The sequence below is a fragment of the Dicentrarchus labrax genome, unplaced genomic scaffold, assembly GCF_905237075.1.
Source record: "Dicentrarchus labrax unplaced genomic scaffold, dlabrax2021, whole genome shotgun sequence".
NCBI lineage: Eukaryota > Metazoa > Chordata > Actinopteri > Moronidae > Dicentrarchus > Dicentrarchus labrax.
This window is the reverse complement of record NW_026136701.1, coordinates 19106328-19125112: the sequence shown is the minus strand read 5'-3', so window position 1 is coordinate 19125112 and position 18785 is coordinate 19106328. Positions and strand designations below refer to the sequence as shown.

General features: G+C 39.0%; 1 protein-coding gene across 2 annotated transcripts in view; it reads left to right on the top strand.

Moving 5' to 3' along the window:
* Nucleotides 1-6762: 6762 nt before the first annotated feature.
* insra (insulin receptor a) overlaps nucleotides 6763-18785 on the top strand; it is a 50347-nt gene continuing 38324 nt past the window's right edge. Inside the window, exons 1-3 of one of the 2 annotated variants that reach the window (XM_051399138.1) lie at nucleotides 6763-7181; nucleotides 8094-8256; nucleotides 17063-17611. In XM_051399138.1, the coding sequence (XP_051255098.1) occupies nucleotides 8151-8256; nucleotides 17063-17611 (655 nt within the window). In that variant the 5' untranslated portion in view covers nucleotides 6763-7181; nucleotides 8094-8150. Of the gene's footprint in view, nucleotides 7182-7221; nucleotides 8257-17062; nucleotides 17612-18785 lie in introns of those variants that run through there. The other variant, XM_051399145.1, reaches the window with a different exon arrangement.

Here is an 18785-nt window from a genome sequence, read left to right as displayed (position 1 = left end):
CATAGCACATTTACTTTCCAGGCTTCAATTAGGTGCATGAGAGTGGAAGAGTGCTTACATGTTTGAAAACTGGCCTCCAGGGCTTGGCTAGAGGCCATACACAGGCCACAGCACAGTGACTATAAATGTGAGTGTCCATTAACCTCAAGAGAGGGGCAGTGCATCCATCAAGCCCTGCCTCAAAACTTAAAGTATTGTCTTTGAAAACACTGTAAATGCCAGCAGGAAGAAATCTTTCTTTAGAGCTGTACACCTTGAGCCCCGCAGACGCACTGGGAAGGGGAAGTGGGGCCCAGTGGTGGATGTCCCACTCGGCCCTGACATACGGCAGCATCTTTTCCTGTGGTGGAGAAGTGTAGCGTACTGGCGTCTAGGAAGAGCCCGGGGATGAATCATGTGTGAACCTCATTGTTCTTCCAGTCAAATAGGTCTGTGTGAACCTGGGTTTGTCACTAACCTCTGCCACAATGCCTGCTTTTCCCATGTTCTATATGCAGATCGCCCCTTGTTTCCTCATACGACTTCCTAGCACATGCGGTTAACGATTACCTCAGGCGATAGGTGTGGGTCTCCGGGTACTGGACGTTTCACACACAAGGCCCCAGCGTTTTCCTCCAAGGCCAAAACGTCTTTGAATTTACCTCTCAGATATCTCCCACACCTCTTATAGATACTGTCAAAAAATAACCCCAGTATGTCACAGCGTGTTCATAATAACAGAGTGAGTCAGCCTTATCATGCTGAACCCTGACCCTGTTATTTTATGCTGTCACATCCAAACAGGGTGCTACATACATAAGGTAAAGGTTACGCGGTAATGTGTGGCTGTTGTTCATGCGGTGGCAGGCAGCACACACCTAAAGAGTGGCAGAAAGTGCAGCTTCAGACTTTTATGTAAGAGCACTTTAATCTCTCCCTGCAGTGAGCTGATCATTTCAAGCAGATTTATGTCATTACAGAGAGAGACAGCATAAACTAATACACCTGTGCTGTGAGTGACAGTTAAATTACCACAAGGTCTGAGTCTGAGGCTAGTTAACACAAATAACGTCTGCTCTATATTGCGCTGCTTTAAACTCCCTGTGAGACTCATTATAGCCTCTCGCCTGACTTTTAGCTACACCCAAGTCAAGGACTTTAGGGCAGCGGTTCATCACATTTTTCCTTAAGGGACTATCATTTAGTAAACTGATGACTAAGTGACATATTTTATGCATATTTTTCATTTTATATATTAAGAACAGTACAATTAACCCAAATAGTGAACTCAGTAACTGCAAGTAGTTTGTGTGAAATTTTTAGATTATTTCCTGCTTAGAACTTTTTAGCCAATTATCTGTAGTATGTAAAATAATAACATATAATAACAATCATACAGACTTAATAGGCTTCTTTTCTGACAAATTCATTGTTTTCTTGTCCATGTTTGGCCATTGTTCTATTAGACAATTCACTTTGCAATTTACTTTTCTTCACAGAAGTGAACCAAATGTTGAGATACAGTATCTACTGTGTATATTTTCATTTAGTTTTTTTTACACCCTTTAAGATCAAGAAGGCCTCATGACCATAACCCATCAAGCTTTCCCCAGGTGGGGAACCACGGCTTTAGGGTTACCACACCTGTAGCTCCAAAAGCTCTAAAATCAAACTTATATCCTCACAAACATCTGAATTTCTGTAGCCTATTTTTTTTATACATTTACATACAATTATGATGTCTTTTTTGCTTGTTTTACCTTATTGTTTTTGTTTTGTTGCACATTTACAAAGAAAACTTCTAATAAACCTGCAGTAGCAAATAGAAAATGGCCACTAGTTGCTGTGGAAAGTTGAGAATCTTGCAACTAAATACACAGCTGGAGGAGACCAAACCAGAACTAAAAATGCAGTGAATACTGGTTTAACATTTGTTAGGTGACCAGAAACACGACTTGGGATTATAATGTTGTTCTGTGTTTGTCAGATAAATAAGAATATATATGTTAGGGCTTGTTTTGGAGTTCTTCTGTCTCCAAGTGGCCACAAAATCAATAAAAAAATAAACATTTTCTTAACATATTTAATATGTAAATTATATTTAAACATGTCTGTGATTCAATATTCTAAACTCAAGGTTCATTTATTATCTTTTTCTGCAGCTTTCAACCATATCCTTCAGCCATTCTTCAGTAAACAGAACTTACTCAGGTGTAGTGGAGATCCAAGAACTAAATTTTAAACAAGTATTAAAACAGTTTAAATGTTTCTTATTTTCCGTTTAATACATTTTGTCATTTTTTGTTGTTGTTCTGCTATGTTTCTGTTGTCATGTCCGTTTTTTTCACATTTTCTTTTGCCCTCTAAACCACTTAAGAATCTGCTGCCAAGCAGTAACCTTTTTGATGCCTGTGCCAAATTCCTTGTCCTTTCCAGGACATCCATGTTTGCTTATTGTTCGTCTCCCGAGTTTAATTTCCTGACAACATGCTTTTTGACAGCCAACACGTAAATATTGGAAGATGGAGCTTCCTTGAAGGCACCACAAAGGAAGAGTTCCTGCTCCAAGCGACATTACCGCACAACATGACGTCGCTTTGACAGTAAAAACCAAATGGTTTAGGCAAGATTGAACATAAACTGTTTTAGTGGAATTTAATGGAAAACAATTCCTGCTGGAATAGATCTGCTTTGGAAACCAGTGATTTAAAGCATTCAGTGTGTAATTTGTTGAAGTGTTGATGGATGCAAGACCAAACTCCTTAACTACTTCTTTCTAATGTAGAGATGTAGTTTTTATTGGTTTACATTGAAGATCTATTAAAAGATTGTTGACACTTGGCTGAGCTCTGTAACCCATCACAGTAAACATCATTATTGATAAGTGGTGATGCAGTTTTAATGTAGATTGTTTCTAACAGCCTGCTCTGCATTAACAATTAACAATAATTTCACTGCGACAAAATAAACACAGACTGGATTTATTAAAATGTGGATTTATTTATTTATTTTTTATAACCACAAAGTCTTGAGATACAGTATCTTGAGCTTAAATGTATCATCTATCATCCATAAAAATGGATGGAAAGTGCTCCTATCCAATCAACCAGCTCTGGTTAACAAAATGTAATAAATAAATAAAACTACATTAAAAACAACTGTTCTGTTGAAACAACAAATTAAATGAACACAACAAATTAAATCTAAATCAATCAAAGTGTGTGTTTTCTTTCCTGGGATAAAAATAACCTTCAATGAATCTGCTAAATTATTGTCATATGGTAGGAAAAGTATATAAAAACTTTTAAAATGCAAAACCACTGATGAGGTCCTTTAAGAGATTAAAAACCGTCCCAAAATCAGATCTAATAAACCCTTGATGTGTAGCTCAAGTTGATTTTAAACACCTGCTCTTTCTGCTCGAGCAGCCATACACAAGAGGCCATGTTGTGCAGCAAAGGAGGACTGCTCCACCATCAACAGTCCAACACGACCCCAGCAGAGGTCAGGATTAGGGGGTCATCAGGATTAGGAGTCACAACTCCAGCAACAGGTTTTCAGCATTCACAATCATGTGTTTATGAGTCATTGGTTGTTGTTGTTTTTTTCTTCATCTCAGCCTCAATAACACATCAATAGTTCTGAGCTGTAATGACCCTAATCTGGTCAAAATAACACAGTAGGGAACGTACTCTGCTTTGGCTACACCGGCTGTATTAGAGTTGTACTAAAAATGACTTAATCCTGCATTAGTTTGATGGTTAATGGACATTCACCAACATTTTAAACAGATTTTTAAACAATGTTTGTTTTTAAAAGAAGGAAGCATAAATGGACACACAACACATTACACATATGGAAAACAATTCTGATGTGTTTATCTATTTCAGGATTCAGATTGCAACTCCCTCGTTTCACCCTCGGTTTGTACCTTTGTTTTGATTAGTGGCTTATAAATAAAGATACATTACATCATTATTATAATATTTTTTTATTTTCAGAAAATGTCCATTACGGGCACAAAATACCGACGAAAATGAGATAAAACGTGAACATCTCACTACTAATATTTGTTGTGAGAGTCCAGAATAAAACCGTTTGTATAAAACAGGGGACAGCTTATGAATGGGAAGTGGGACATGGCTTTATTCAGTCACTCACCAGGCTTTAATCTCATTACGGCACCTCACTCCTACAGACTGCACACTCAATATGGGATTATGTTCAAGATATAGAATTCACAGCGGTGCAATTTAGTTCTGCTTCCTATATAATGCGAGATGTTGCTGCATTGCTTTTGGCAGCCCAGTCGGCTCAGTAGCTAATGACCCTTGTGCTGTTGGTAACCTTCTTGTCGCCCCTCCATTTAAAGTGGCGTTTGTTGAGAAGCGTTAGCGAGCGTCACCTCTTGACCCCCACCTTCAGTTTTTTCCTTTCCACCATTTCAGACGTGATGTTGTGAACATGTGAGAGCCTCCAGTTTTTTCCTCCCGTGGTAAATAACTCTGATTACCAAGTGCTGATATTACTAACGAGCAGCTCCCCTGTCTCACGTTACTCTTAAGTGGTCACTTCCCACTGTATCAATGCTCTGCGTCAACAGAGGATAGTGTTCATTCACGCCACCTGCCCTTGCTCTACAGATAAATCTCAGCCACACAGAGAGAGAACATTTCACAATGAACTCGTGATTAAAAAGTCTCACAGCTGCCACAGAAAATCCCGTAAAAGTGCAGCTTTTATTCCAGTAAAAAAAATCTATTTCAGTACAATAAAACAACAGGACATGATTATCTTTGATGGAGGGTGTAAACAGGTAGGGAATTAGCAGCGGTGATGGAGACTGTGACACAATTGCAGCTCACACAAAACATGGATGCCAGGAAAGAGGAGAGATATTTCCAGCCTTATGAACAACACTGTGAATGAAGTCTGTCTGAGTGTGAGAACATTACAAGATCAAAAGGAGAATCGAGTTCTGTTTTTTTAAAACAATGGTTGAATCACACAAGGATTTTCCTTCCTCATCTCTTTTTTTCCCCCTTGGCTTCCTAAAATAGCTTTCTTCAATTTCAAACACGTACAGAAGAAAATCGGACCGGATAACGTCACTCTCTCTCTCTCGGCTCTTTACAAGGATGAAGATTAAGAGTTGATTTTTAGAAACTTTCCTCAGTAGAATGAGATCTTGAGTTAAATTACATTTGATAACAGTCAAATTAGTTTATAAAGTTAGACCTTTTCTCAGATATTTTCACCCTTAATCACCTTCTCTTATCCATCCTAGACATAGAAAATGAAAAACATTTGACAGAAAGCTCATATTACAGTTCTTTTCGGTTGCCTAGATTTGGTTTTCGCATCAGTTAAAATGACAGAAACTTCATATTTTTACCTTTAAAACACAAAACACTGAGAGAACCTTTAAATACAAAGTGCAGAACAATTGATCAAAATGCTCAGTTTTCAGATTAACAGTGTTTTTTATTGGACAAACACGTCACTAAATCAACATCTGTTTGCAGACTTGTTGTCATGGTTACCTCTTCAGGTGAGACCACTGACTGTATTTATAGGGTGAGGTGCATAATTATATCCTCATAACTTTAAGATGAGCAGTTTATAACTCATTAGTTTATTATTCTATTTAATGTTAATAACAGCAAGGTAAGAGTGTTTTCAGGCTGCAACTAAGATTATCTTCATTATTTATTAATTTCTCGGTTAATCTACTTATTGATTAATCGACTAATTGTTTAATTTCTACTATTTTAATTGAAACAACCTTCTGAAACTGATGTGTCGAGTAATTTATTCAATTATTTGTACTTAACTAAAATTTTTAGGTACTTGTACTCGGGTATTTCCATTTTCTGCTACTTTTTACTTTTTACTCTACAGAGGGAAATATTGTACTTTTTACTCCACTACATTCATTTGATATAATAATTTTCCATATTCAGATTAATATAGAATCAACTAATAAATGATGATAGTATTAAATCAATAACACTTTATTCTCTACTTGATTTCGATAATATTGTGATTAATTGTGCAGCCCTACAAGCTACCCAGCAGTATATAAATCAGGCTTGTGGAGTAATGGATTACATGTAACTTGGTTATGTAATCGGGATACAAAAGAAGGTAACTGCAACCCCTTACAGTTACAGAACCAAAATATTGTAATCAGATTACAGTAACATTTAGTTAAAAATGGGATTATTTAGCAGGATTACAATTGTTAAATACATTAATGTAAAAATAAACTGAGAATTAATTTTCTTTTTAAAGGTTACATTGTTCTGTTGTCTTATAAAATACAAATATTGCATCAATGCTTCTTATTGTTATTTATTTTCTCTTGTTTTTGTTTACATATTTGATGTTAAAGTAATCCAAAAGTAACGGAAAGTAATCAAGTTACTTTAATAGTGTGATTCTTAGATTAGGTTATTGACTAAATCCTTTTTTAAAAACAGGTAATTAGTGATTGTATCTGACCACATGACCCCGAAAACAATATATAAAATATAAACATAATATAAATTATCTGCACATTTATCAGCTTTATTTTCGGCTGTTTTTTTAAAAAAAAATTAATATATTTTAATGATTCCAAGTAAAATCTGAACATGGCTTTTACATTGTACTAGCATTGTTGTTTTTAACGCGTTAGCAGCTGACAGTCGGATCAGTTTGTTGTGTAATCCAATAAGATCCAGTCCGTATTTCCCCTGAAGCCCATCTGGCTCATTGGCAGGGTTTGTTTACTGGCGAGAGAGGGCTGGGAAGAAGAGAGGGGATCCTACAGGACCTGGGAGACTGTACAATCTACCTCTCTGTGTGTGTGTGGAAGAAAGACAAGGAGGAAGAAAAAAAAAAGAATAAGAAAACTTTATTTCAACCCCACTTTTTTTTCTTGTTTTTAAATCTCATTTAGACACAAGTTGTTGTGTGGGGTCGCAGTCGGCTTGTGCGCAGCATAAAACCTTGGAGCATTATTATTATTTTTTAAAATATATATATATATATATATACACAAATATATATATATATATATTTCCACACACACAAAACCAGGAGAGAGCTGCGGAGCCACAACGGAGTGCGTGTATCAGCCCTGAGAGAGCGGAGGTCCTCACTGAAATCTCTGCACTGACTGGAGTTTGTGTCGCGGTGGATCCAGGCAGCTACCCACTGTGTGTGTGTGTGTGTGTGTGTGTGTGCGCGTGTGCGTGCGTGTGTGCGTGCGGAAAAACAATAACAACACCTTTTTTTTTAATCCACAAGAAAAAAAAAACAAAACAAGTCAAGTAATGTTTTATGCTCGCTGGAGGACTTGAGGATTTTTTTATTTTTTTTTCCTGTTTTATTTTTATTTTTTATATAAAAGCGATACGCCACGCATCCTGCAACCATCGAGTCAGAGCAGCAAACGGATCTAAAAAAAAATCCTCTAAAAAAAAAAAAAAAAAAGAAATGTTTAAGTTGAGCTGTGTCTTGCTGAGAGCGTGCAGCCAGTCTGGTATTTTTATTTAATTTTATTTTTTGTAGAAGAGATTGTCCTGCTGCGGTTTTTTTTTTTTTTTTTTTTTTTTTTTTGGGGGGTTTGTTGTGAGCTTTTTATTTTTTTTTTTGAAGTTAAAAATTAAATTGTTAAAAAAAAAAAAAAAAAAAAGAAGCAACGCAAACTTCACTTGTGGCCTGGACCGGAGCGAGCTAGGCTAGGCAGCTTAGCCGTAGCTTAGCATTGACGTTAGCTCGGCCAACTAAAGTCTGGGGAGGCTTTTTGTTGTTGTTGTTGTTGTTGTTTTTCTCCTCCTTCCCTTCCACCCCGACGCGGACAACCCCAACCGGGCTGGTTTAACCAACTAATTCGGTTAAATCCACAAATAGAGCACTTATTGTTCAGTGTTTTGTTAGCGGGGCTTTTTTTTTCCCCCATGAGGTGGCTAACTGTAGCAGCAGCAGCACGGTTAGCTTGTGTTTGACTGAACACGTTGGACTCGTTCCTCCGCCCATCTTCCGGGATGTCTTTTATTTATTTTTGTTTACCTGTTGGCCCACGCCGCAAAACAAAACCAGTTTCCTGAAGGGTGTTTCTCCTCCAGGTTGAAGTGTCCTCCGCACCAGGGATTATTCTCTCTTTGACCCGGGATACGTGCTGGATGGTGTCTTATCCCGAGTCAGTTATGTGGCTCCGGACTTTGTGTTGGTGTTTTGTTTTGACCGCTTGCTGCTTTGTGATGAGCTGTCATCGGGCGAGCGGAGAGGGTGAGTAACACTAATTATCACATTTTCTATCATGGTTATTATTTAGTGTTTTAATCGTGTGAAATTGTCTGAATAAGTGTCTGTTTTGTTGCAGTGTACGACTGTCCGTCTGTGTGTGCACACATAATGCAATGTACCAAGGCACTCAGAGAGGAGACAGCTGCAGGTTCAGATTCACATTTAATGTAAAAACAAACAAAAAAATTGACCGAGTTTGTCAAAATATTGCGCAACTTTCTGTTTGTTACAGGTGAGAGGATTAACACTGACATCTAAAAAATCATCACACACGCTTTAATTGTGCCAATATAGTGAAGAAAATTGATTAAAATAATTTTATATTAATAGATAAAGACATTTAGGACCCAGATAGCTGTGTCATTAATTATTATGAGGCACTACATACATGTATATGCTTTTAAATGGACAAAAACATGCAGAGAAATACTGTAAACATTCCCAGCTGCAATGTTGTCGTACAGATTTTTTTTTGTTTTGTTAGTGATGGTGATTTGATAAAGGCAGGTAGGCAGCAACAGTGGGGTTTTATAGACAGTCACTGCATGAAGGGGACAAAGGTTAACACTTATTGGGCTGTTTGAGTCTGCAGGAACTGTAAACAAAATGCTTTGTCCCAAATAAGTAAAGTAGTCTGAGGATTTATAAGAATTAATTGGCTGTTATTGTAGATAGGAAAGCCTTGGCTTGTTGCTGCGGTCAGTGCAGGAATGTAACAATAAGCCCTCTTTACAGCTCCTGACAATCCCTTTATATTCACCAGCCGACGAGCCCGGGTGATAAGAATGAATGAACACATTTGCAATCACCCGGAGACATTTTCACATTTCTCAAACACCACAAAGACGGCACACACTCGCTGTTTTACTCTGTTGTGATCTGTTTTAAAATATTGGTTGGTAATATTGGTACTTTTGAGGAAATGTGTGTAGCAAACCTGTGGGACTACTTTCTGCTTTTAACTACTGCACAGTAAGTGCAGTAGTAGTGACAACAGAGAGCAGTCTAGTAAACGTGACATTACACAGTTCACTCCTTGTTTTTTTTTTTTTTTTTTTTATCCAAGCAGATGTTTCAGTGAAGGTTACTGGTGATTTATAGGTGAGAGTAAAAATGTTCAAACTCAGTCTGTTGGCAGCTCTTCGTGTGGTTTCTCTACTGTTGAGAATAAACGTAGCTGTTCTTTTGACACGTGGCTTTGGATGGTTGTTCAGTCCTTGTTTCATTACTTTGTTTTGTAATGAACTCAGAAAAATGTTTTAACAGGCAGTTAAATGAAAGAAACATGAATTCAAAATCTAAATAATGCTTAAAAAGCTCCACTTCAAAATGTGTTTGACGACATCAATTAACCCTCTGTAGTGTGACTGACATGTATACAAAAGACAGATTTGTATTAATGTCACTACTTTACTTCAAATCTCACTTTAGAGAGTGAATGTTCAGATATATTGCTTTAAGTTCTGGTGCACAATTGGAAAAAGATATCAGTCTTTGACGCTTTTATTAAGATTATCTACTAAACAGCTCTAATGTGTTAATTCATTTTTTTCTTTTTTTGCTCTTTGAGGAAAAAATGCTTCAAGTTTTGTGTGTTACAGTAATCTGGACACAAGCATATATCAGTAATACAGACACACACACCTCCTTTGTTCAGTATAAGAAGTTTGTCCACTGTGTGTTCGCACGGTGAAACTCATACTAGTTTTATTTCCGAGGCACTCTGAAGGAAAAAGCAACGCAGCGGAGAGACTCTCACCTTTCATCAGATTTTAGCGAGGGGCGAATGGAGCGATGTCATCAAACCAGTTTGAGCAAGAATTTTAAGACATAAATCAAAAGCAAGTTGTGTAATTGCACTGCAGCCCACCCCCCCTTCCTCTCCTCCTCCTCCTCCTCCTCCTCCTCCTCCCACTCCTCTCAGACTTGAGAGTGAACCACAGAAGGGAAGAGTGGAACCGGGGCCTCACACTGGCCGATTTCATAAGCTGGACTGAGCAGTGTTGAAGTCAGGAAATCTTCTGAGCTACTTGTTGGTAGCTGTCCAGCTCAGCTTGATGGAAAAATTCACTTAATAATGGAAGCTTATATTTAGTGGCAGTGTGAATTGATTTAATTTATTTTGCATCGGCTGGCAGTTGAAAATTGGAGTTGCCAGTTTGTCCATGTGGCTGCGAATGTGGCGTATGTCATGTTTCATATTTCTTACTTTTTCAGATAGCCCCATCTGGACTCTTATGTAGTAACATTACATGTGAGTCACGTAGTTAAGTACCCGTTTTCTGATCTTTAAAAAAAACAGTAGGTTGTTTAAGGGTGCTTACTGTGCTGTTATGAAGGTGTCTCCAAAACCTGCAAACAATCTGAATGATAAAGAGATTCTATTTTAACCCTAAACAATGTTTGTATTGGCAATAAAGTTTGATCGTCAGTTAGTCTATATTGATGCTCATTATTCTTTATTTTCATAGAAAATGATGCACTTTTATGGAATTATGTCAGATCTGACTGCCTGGATAGGAAGTAGGTTAAACTTATTTTTCATCCACATGGTTACATGGAGAATTCTGGAAATACCTTTAATGGTAAATGTTGTTTAAAGACTTTCTGCAGAGTTCAATGATAAAATATATATATATATATTTTTTTTTTACTTTACTTGCACAAATTGTTTTATTTATTAGCTTTTTTCGAATGACAACAAAGACCTGTGAGCTGCCAGTCAAGCGAGATGCTGTCGGCACTCCAGCAGTATTTTTCATTAACTTCACTAAACCTTTTGAAAAACTTTTTTTTTGCCTTGGTCTTAAACTTGTGGTAAACTGTGCAATGCATAGTTCATCATCTAACACGTCTTTCCAGGATAATTGAAATGCTCGCTTGAGATTCAGCGTGTAAACTTTGTCTTTACCCGCTGCCATTTTGTCACAATTGTCTGATTGTCTGACTACGCATGTGCAACAGGAGTGTAAGGGTTAATTCCTTAACTACTTCCATCATCACCTTCAGAAAAAAAAAAGTTTTATTCTTTATTACTAGGCAAGTCACTGGCCAGATTTACTTGCCCTGGGAAAGCGGGCAGTCCTTGTTGAGCCCTTCCTTCCACTTATTTATTTATTATTCCAAAAACAAATTCATAGTCCTGAATGTAATGGCAGTGCATAAGAGGCTCAAACTGAGGTTAACTTCCAGCTTGGTTCACTTCGGGTTATGTGTTAAGGTCTCAGGTGGTCGGCTTGTCATACTGCAGTGTATTGTTGTGCCATGATAACACATCACTTTGTCAAGAGTGTCAAACAGCAGGAGCTTGCCATGAAGCCACTGGCAGCCTGTTGTTGAGAACCAGTCTGGTGCAGAGCAGCAGCTCTCGTAAGGGGGGGGGGGGGAGGGGGGGGGCGGGGGGCAGCAATCAGCGACCTGGCACCCTTGATTTAAGCTTCCTGACGAGAGCAATTGTAAGGTGATGAAACGGTTATCCACCCCACCGCCTCTTTTAAAAACACAGACAAAAACACTCCACACACACTGCCACTACTGTCTCAAGTACCAGTCATGAGTTGTTTGACAAGAATACAATAGAACGATTTCTGCATTTGTCACCATCAGTAATGACTGTCTAATCCAGGTTGACAGGTTCACATTTGTAAATTATACACAGGTTGAGAATGGAGTAATCTGGCACTCCTGCAATCGCTCACTTTGACCGCACGGGCGTCTGACAAAGAAGTTGTTGTGTCAGATCTTTACCCTTGACATTGTCACCCTGGTAAAAGGAAATGTGCTTGTTATTGTTCTCTCGCACTGCCAACTTTGGCAGAGAGAATCATTTGTAAGCGAGTGCAGCTGGTGGGCAACCAAATCACCAAATGATGTTTGGTCCAGAGCCATTTCTCTACACAGGATACACATCAAACAATCCCAAGAGGGAACTTTGTGGTTTTATAGGCTCACTCTTTCACTCCATTCCACTCTATTTAAAGACCAGGGCCCTGAATTACTTTGGTTTCATTTTATTCCCTCGACTGAGATGTATTGTCACCGTGCTGCACTTGCCATGTCACCCCTACCAAAACAGCTGGCACATGTGATACCCCGCTCTGCCCCCCCCAGCCCTGCTTATGAGACATTTATAGGAGAGCGTGTGCTGTTTAGGATGACTCTGGAGCAATTTTGCAAGAGAGTGTAGTGTCTCTCTTTGAGTTGTAGTAATGTCACCTTTTACCTGCTGTAATATCTAATCCTGTGCAGTTGGAGAGATGACAAACCTTTCTTAATTAACTGTAATGGCAGCCAGGAGCCTTTCAAAGTTAAGTGGTTGTATGCTGACTTATTAAACATCACCTTGAGCTCAAACGGTTGTCAGAATTTAAGCTTGTTGGCCGTGGATGTTACATTCAGAACAGGAGTATTTTTTGTATTATAAGTCATTATTTCACCAAGAGAGAATGAAGGCAAAGTTATAGAAAGTAGTTTTCTGTGTTTACGTTATACCTTTTAAAAACTGACGGATGATTAGGTTTTACAACCCTTCTTAAAGTGGATTACATCACATGTCAGTTTGGACACGGTGAACATGTATCTCGGTGACCTCGGCATTTTGTGGTTAGTTTTAGCCTAGGTTGGAAAACAACTGAACAGCGAAACCTTGAAAAGGGAAGTGTCGCAATCACTGAGTGTTTGTGTTTCTGCATGCTTACTGAGGCCTCAGTTCTCTCCGAGGCCCAGCGATAATATATGCCATCACTCTAACAACCTGTTGCCCTCCCCCTCCCTCCCTCTACCTCTTTCTCTATCCACCTCCTTCACGAGATCAGAAGTGCCAGTGCCTGTTGATGCTTGCCGATGCAGTGAAAGGCTTGTGGGTTTGTACGTTGTGCCACTGAGCACACAGTGGACAGACTATGTAGAGCCTTTTGGTGTAGATATGTGCAGTATTTGTGTTCACACTTCAGATTTATACTTCAGTACATGTTGATTTAAATTTAGGACCGTTCTTGGTGACCTAGATGCAATTCATGCCAGGCATTCACAGTGGATTTATTACGAGAACAATGATATCATCGTCATCTGCATTGCATTTATACTCGCTATTAATTATCTGGTCTTGTTTTGCCGCCTGTTTGCATTAATGTACAGAATTGTAAACATGGAAATTGTGCAAGTAGGGTCACAGAAGTCAGCAGTCAGATATCGACTAATTGACAGTTTCTTCTCGTGGGTGGATTTTCTCTCATGTGATCAAGCGCTATGGATTTCCTTTACGTCTGGCCGACTTTGATGGTGGTCTGATCGCAATGTGAATCAGACTAAACCACGTTCAGATGTGGTCCAGTGGATCTGAATACAGTCTTATTTACTTCATTGTTTCACTGCATCTTCATCTGCTGATTATTTTCCGATTAATCGCATCTATGAAACGGAAATTTGGGGATATCTATTGTATTACTGAACTGGAACAGTATTGTTTGTCTGTTCTTATTTTGTTTAAAATCTAATTAATGATGCTTAAATTGATTGTCTTTTTAACTATATCATGCAGGCTTTAATCAGTGGTTTGCTAAGTTAAAGATGATCTGTTGACCTCAGTAGCTGTTACGATTTCATCCATTGCACTTGTAGGACTGTGTATCTGTGTTGGCTTTAAGTTAAGCATTACAGCTAATGAGGACTGTGTGATACAGTTGAGAGTTATGGGAAGCGAACAGGTGGACCTTGGATTGGATGAACTGGGTTTGGTTTGCCAAACTACTATTTCCAATGACAAGAATTAATTGTTGTACTTAAATTGATTTTATTTTCCTCTACTGCGTTTCTTCCCCCAGGTAAGGCACTTTGATTTGCCTCGGCGTGCTATATAAGTGCTTGATAAATCACTGTTGCCTTGTTTTGTTAGTTGAATAAATGAATTGTAGGTATTTTCTTTGGATTTATTAATAATGACAACAAGATAAACCTTTAAACTTTTAAGATTTCTCCAGTGTGGCTGTAATCCCTGTTATTATTAACAGGTTTTTCCCTTGCTCTCAGTGTTGCTGAAATAAGAAACCATCATACCACTCCCTTTTAATTACCCTTAAAAGTTCATCTGTCTCAGAGGTGCGGGCAGTGAGAGCCCTGATGGCATCGGTCGATGAAAATCTGCCTCTGTAATTGACGATTCGGAGTACCACGGCAGTGTTTTCAGTCTTGTTTTGGCTGGAGTAGTTGATGTATGGATAGCTGGAGCTGGCCTTGTCACCATAGTAACCTTTGTGATGTCTCCCAGTTTTTTTCCTCTTTCCCAACAATACAGAGAGCATTTAAATTCTGGGATGCACCTGGTGTGTTTTTTTGCTTGAGTTATGTCGTCACGGACTGATTTCAGAGCCTTACTCGTAAAAACAACAAAAAAAATTCCTACTTCTGCCAAAGTTTTGTTTCTAAACTAAGTGTTCACACATGGAGAAGTCGGTTCGGCCAGTTCTTTCTCTTCTGCCGCTCTAAAATTCCTCACTTACACACCAGGGCTGCCGTGTTCCAGTTTCCAATGTGAGCCACTATCGGTACGGCCGGAGTGTATTAGATTCTCTATTGGGAATGTGGTGCTAAAAATACTGGCCTGGCTGAAAGTGTACACTGATAGGAGCCTGGAATCGCCACCCTGTGATGATTCGCCTTTTGCACAGGGTCACTCGGTACTCTGTAGGCTGACTTAACTGTGACTACAGGACCCCTGTCCCCACTTGTTGTAGGCTGCCAGCGTCTTTGTCTATTAAACTGTTTTGTTTGAGTGTGTGTGGGGTCTTGTGTGAGAAAGAGGGGAGACTCTTTGAAGTGGTAAACGTGTTCCTTGATGGACACTACACTAAGCTACATTTGCTGCTGACTCCTGGCAGTTACCATCAGTTTGATAGGAAATGTTTCATTTGGAGGTAGATGTGTTGAAATTACAGGCTTGTGGCATGCCATTCATGCTTACAGTTGGGCTATACTCCCAAGACCACAAAGAGAACTGCAGATTTAAATGCAGTTTAAAAAGAGAAATGTACTTTTCTAACATGCCAAGTTGCTTTTAATAGCTCGCAGTTTAAACCCATGTTAGGACATTTTGTGTGTACTTTAAACAAGCCTCAACGTTGTAGGCTGAACTCTAGATAATTTAGATCATTGCTGTAGAGTGTGCATGCTGGTTAAGGTCATGGAGTGAAAAGCTTGTTGTTTGGACACTGTGTGTGTGTGTGTGCTGGTTGTCTTGTACTGTTATGCAACACAAGGTGTAAAATGAGCTGCTGCCATAAAGAGGTGCACGCCTAGCTGTTATACCGCTTCCCCACATGGCTGACCAGTTGGCCTGACGTGGCCAGCTCAATGGTGGGTCAGTTGGTAAACAAATACAGTCCTCTCACCAGGCAGCACTACTCCAGCTGCGCTAATGACTTGTGAACTGTAAAATTGGGCCTGGAATGTCCCACCTGCACCTGCAAAGGAAAACGTCTTTATGACCACCATTACTTGTGTTATGTCACACGAAGCATATGGTTGTGAGTTTGGCTGATTTCCAGAGTTGAGAGTTGAGGAAATCCTCATTACTGTGAGCTCCCTCCATACAGAGCCCCCTGAGTCTAATAGTGTTTGATATCTTTTGCAGAAGGTTTCAAGATCACTGTATCTGGAGGTGAAGTACAGTTAACATTCCTCTAGAGCTGAAATAGCTAGTTGATGTCTCTATTAGTTGATTGAACGAAAACGATCAAGTATGTTGATAATTGATTGGGTGTTTAAGTAATTTCCTCAAGCAAAAAGGCCAAAAAATTGCTGAATTTAGCTTCCCAGATGTAGAGATTTGCTGCTACTCTCATTTAAAAATGGACTATTATTGTTTTGGACTGTTGGTTGAATATAAACAACAGTAATTAGAAGACGTCACCTTTGGGATCTGACAAATTATTCTAGACTTTTTTTTACTTTTATCTGATATACAATATGCTAAATGATTCACTGAAAAGACAATTGACACATACGTTGCAGCCCTACATTCATCTTGTGTCATTGTGATACAGCAGAATTTTAAATAGGTGAGACAGTAAAAATGTAACCCGTCTGCGCAATAGCATAGTTAAGGAATTTCTCATCAAACAGGATCATGTGTCTGGATGATGACTGACAAAGCCACAAATCTGCAATTGGCGCAATACGTAATCATTAGTGCTACAGTTCCCCTCACAGACAAATATTTTTAATGCATTAGCTAATGTTTTTTATAGTCTTGAGTTACAGAAGCAACTCCACAAATCAACTCAGTGTAACCAAGGATGAGCACAGCCTCACTCTGATGACAGCACTCCATATTTGACAGTGGCTCTCAGCCAGATATGTGGTTGCCTAACAAAATGTCAGTGAAGATCGTCTGGTCTTCATCAAAGCCAGACACATAACCGCATATTTTTCAGTAAAATATCCCCTCTAATTACCAAGAGAGCTATTTTTTTCCTCCTTGAGACCGTGTCTGACTTCTTCAACCCTGTTTTTCCAGTTAGCAGAGCAGACGTCTTGCATCAGTCACGTTCAGCAGTTGTAATCCGCCGACAACTGCACAAGATAAATTGTCTGTGGGAATTTTGTTTTGTTGTCCGAGAGTCATAACATTTCCTATTCATGAGGCAATTATCGTTCAGTTACCCATAAGACCTTACTGTACATGGCGGCCTATCTACGCAGTATTGTTTTTAGCTTTGTTTTTGCTTGAATTGAATCATAAGAAGGTATCTAGTTTCTAAAGAACCTGTGTCTTTCCTTTTGTCTCTTTTAGTTTGTCCAAGCAAGGACATCCGGAACAATGTGACCAACCTGCAGACGCTTGAGAACTGCACTGTGATTGAAGGCCACCTGAAGATCTTACTCATGTTCAGGACCAAGCCAGAGGATTTCCGAGGCCTCAGTTTTCCCAAACTGATAGTGGTCACCGACTACCTGTTGCTCTTCAGGGTTTATGGCCTGGAGAGCCTCAGCGATCTCTTCCCCAACCTAACAGTCATCAGAGGCAACAACCTGTTCTTCAACTACGCTCTGGTGATGTTTGAGATGCTCCAGCTGCGAGAGATCGGCCTCCATAGCTTGATGAACATCACCCGAGGAGCCGTGAGGATTGAGAAGAACCCAGATCTCTGCTATCTCTCCACTCTGGACTGGTCCAAAATCCTGGACTCTGTGGAGGACAACTACATCATGGCCAACAAGAACGACAGAGAGTGTGGCGACGTGTGCCCGGGGGCGGCAATCGGAAAGACCACCTGTCAGACGACCACCATCAACGGACACTTCAGTGAACGCTGCTGGACTCAGAACCACTGTCAAAGAAGTAAGCAGTCTTTTGTTATAATTGTCTCATATTCTAGGTTTTTTTCTGGTGGTAACGAAGAGCGCTGTCAATGATTTTACTTGCTTTTTTTCCTTAATACAAGTCGCCCCATCTTTGTTGAAGTAAATCTACTTTTTTTTGTTACTATACTGCTGCCTTACATCATTATTAATCTTATAAGTTGCTAGTAAGATTGCCTTCTGATTCCTTCTGATAGCCATTGTGAAACGTAGTAGGACAGTCCTGGATCATGGTGAAATACTACAGAGCTAAAACAGTTGCTTACAATTTTGATAATTGATTAACTCATTTATGCCAAAACAGCATTTGCTGCTTTTATCTGTTTGATACGATTGCTGGTCTGATAAAATAAGTAATTTCCAACGACTTCATCTTTGGCTCTGAATATTTTTATCATTTTGTTGACTAAATGCTAAATGCTTAACAGATTAACCGGTAAGGAAGATAGTTGTTTTATCATTTTCATTAAACATTAAAAAGAATATGTTCTGTGAAGTAAGAAGGTCATAATCTGCCTATCTTACATCAGTGTCCTCTCACTAGCTGTTTCCGGACCTTAATCTATAGATGGCGGTTGCTCAGTTTTGTCCCATATTTCTTACAGTTTGGTTTCTACATCAGTTGAGGTTGTAATGCTGAAAATGAATTACACCTAAAACTTTTACACTAAGCATGTTTTACATGAGAAACTGTATCAAACACTTATGATTAGATTATTACTTTATAATTCCCTACTCTTTCATTCAACAACCAGTAGCCCCTTTATCATTATTTCCATTCCCTTTTGCTACACGTCCAACCAGTCTAACATTTCCAGAATTCACCTCCCCATTTGGACCAAATAAAAGTACATGAGGGTCACTGTTTGAATGTGTCCCTTTTTTTATTGTAAGTGTTCAAATGTCAGAACTGTGTCATTTGCTTAGGTTTAGTTAAGTAGGCCAAGTTCTGTGTCAACGTAGCTTGAACTGCACACTGATGTGATGCAACACCTCACCAGTTAGTCTTTGAATGTTTACTCTCAGTAGACTGTAGTGTTGTCATTGCTCATTTTGTGTGTGTGTGTGTGTGTGTGGGAGGTAAAGTAGATCTTTATTAAACATTGTGGCACGTTTCTCACCGTGCCCTTTAAGCACAGCACCTGTGACATGGG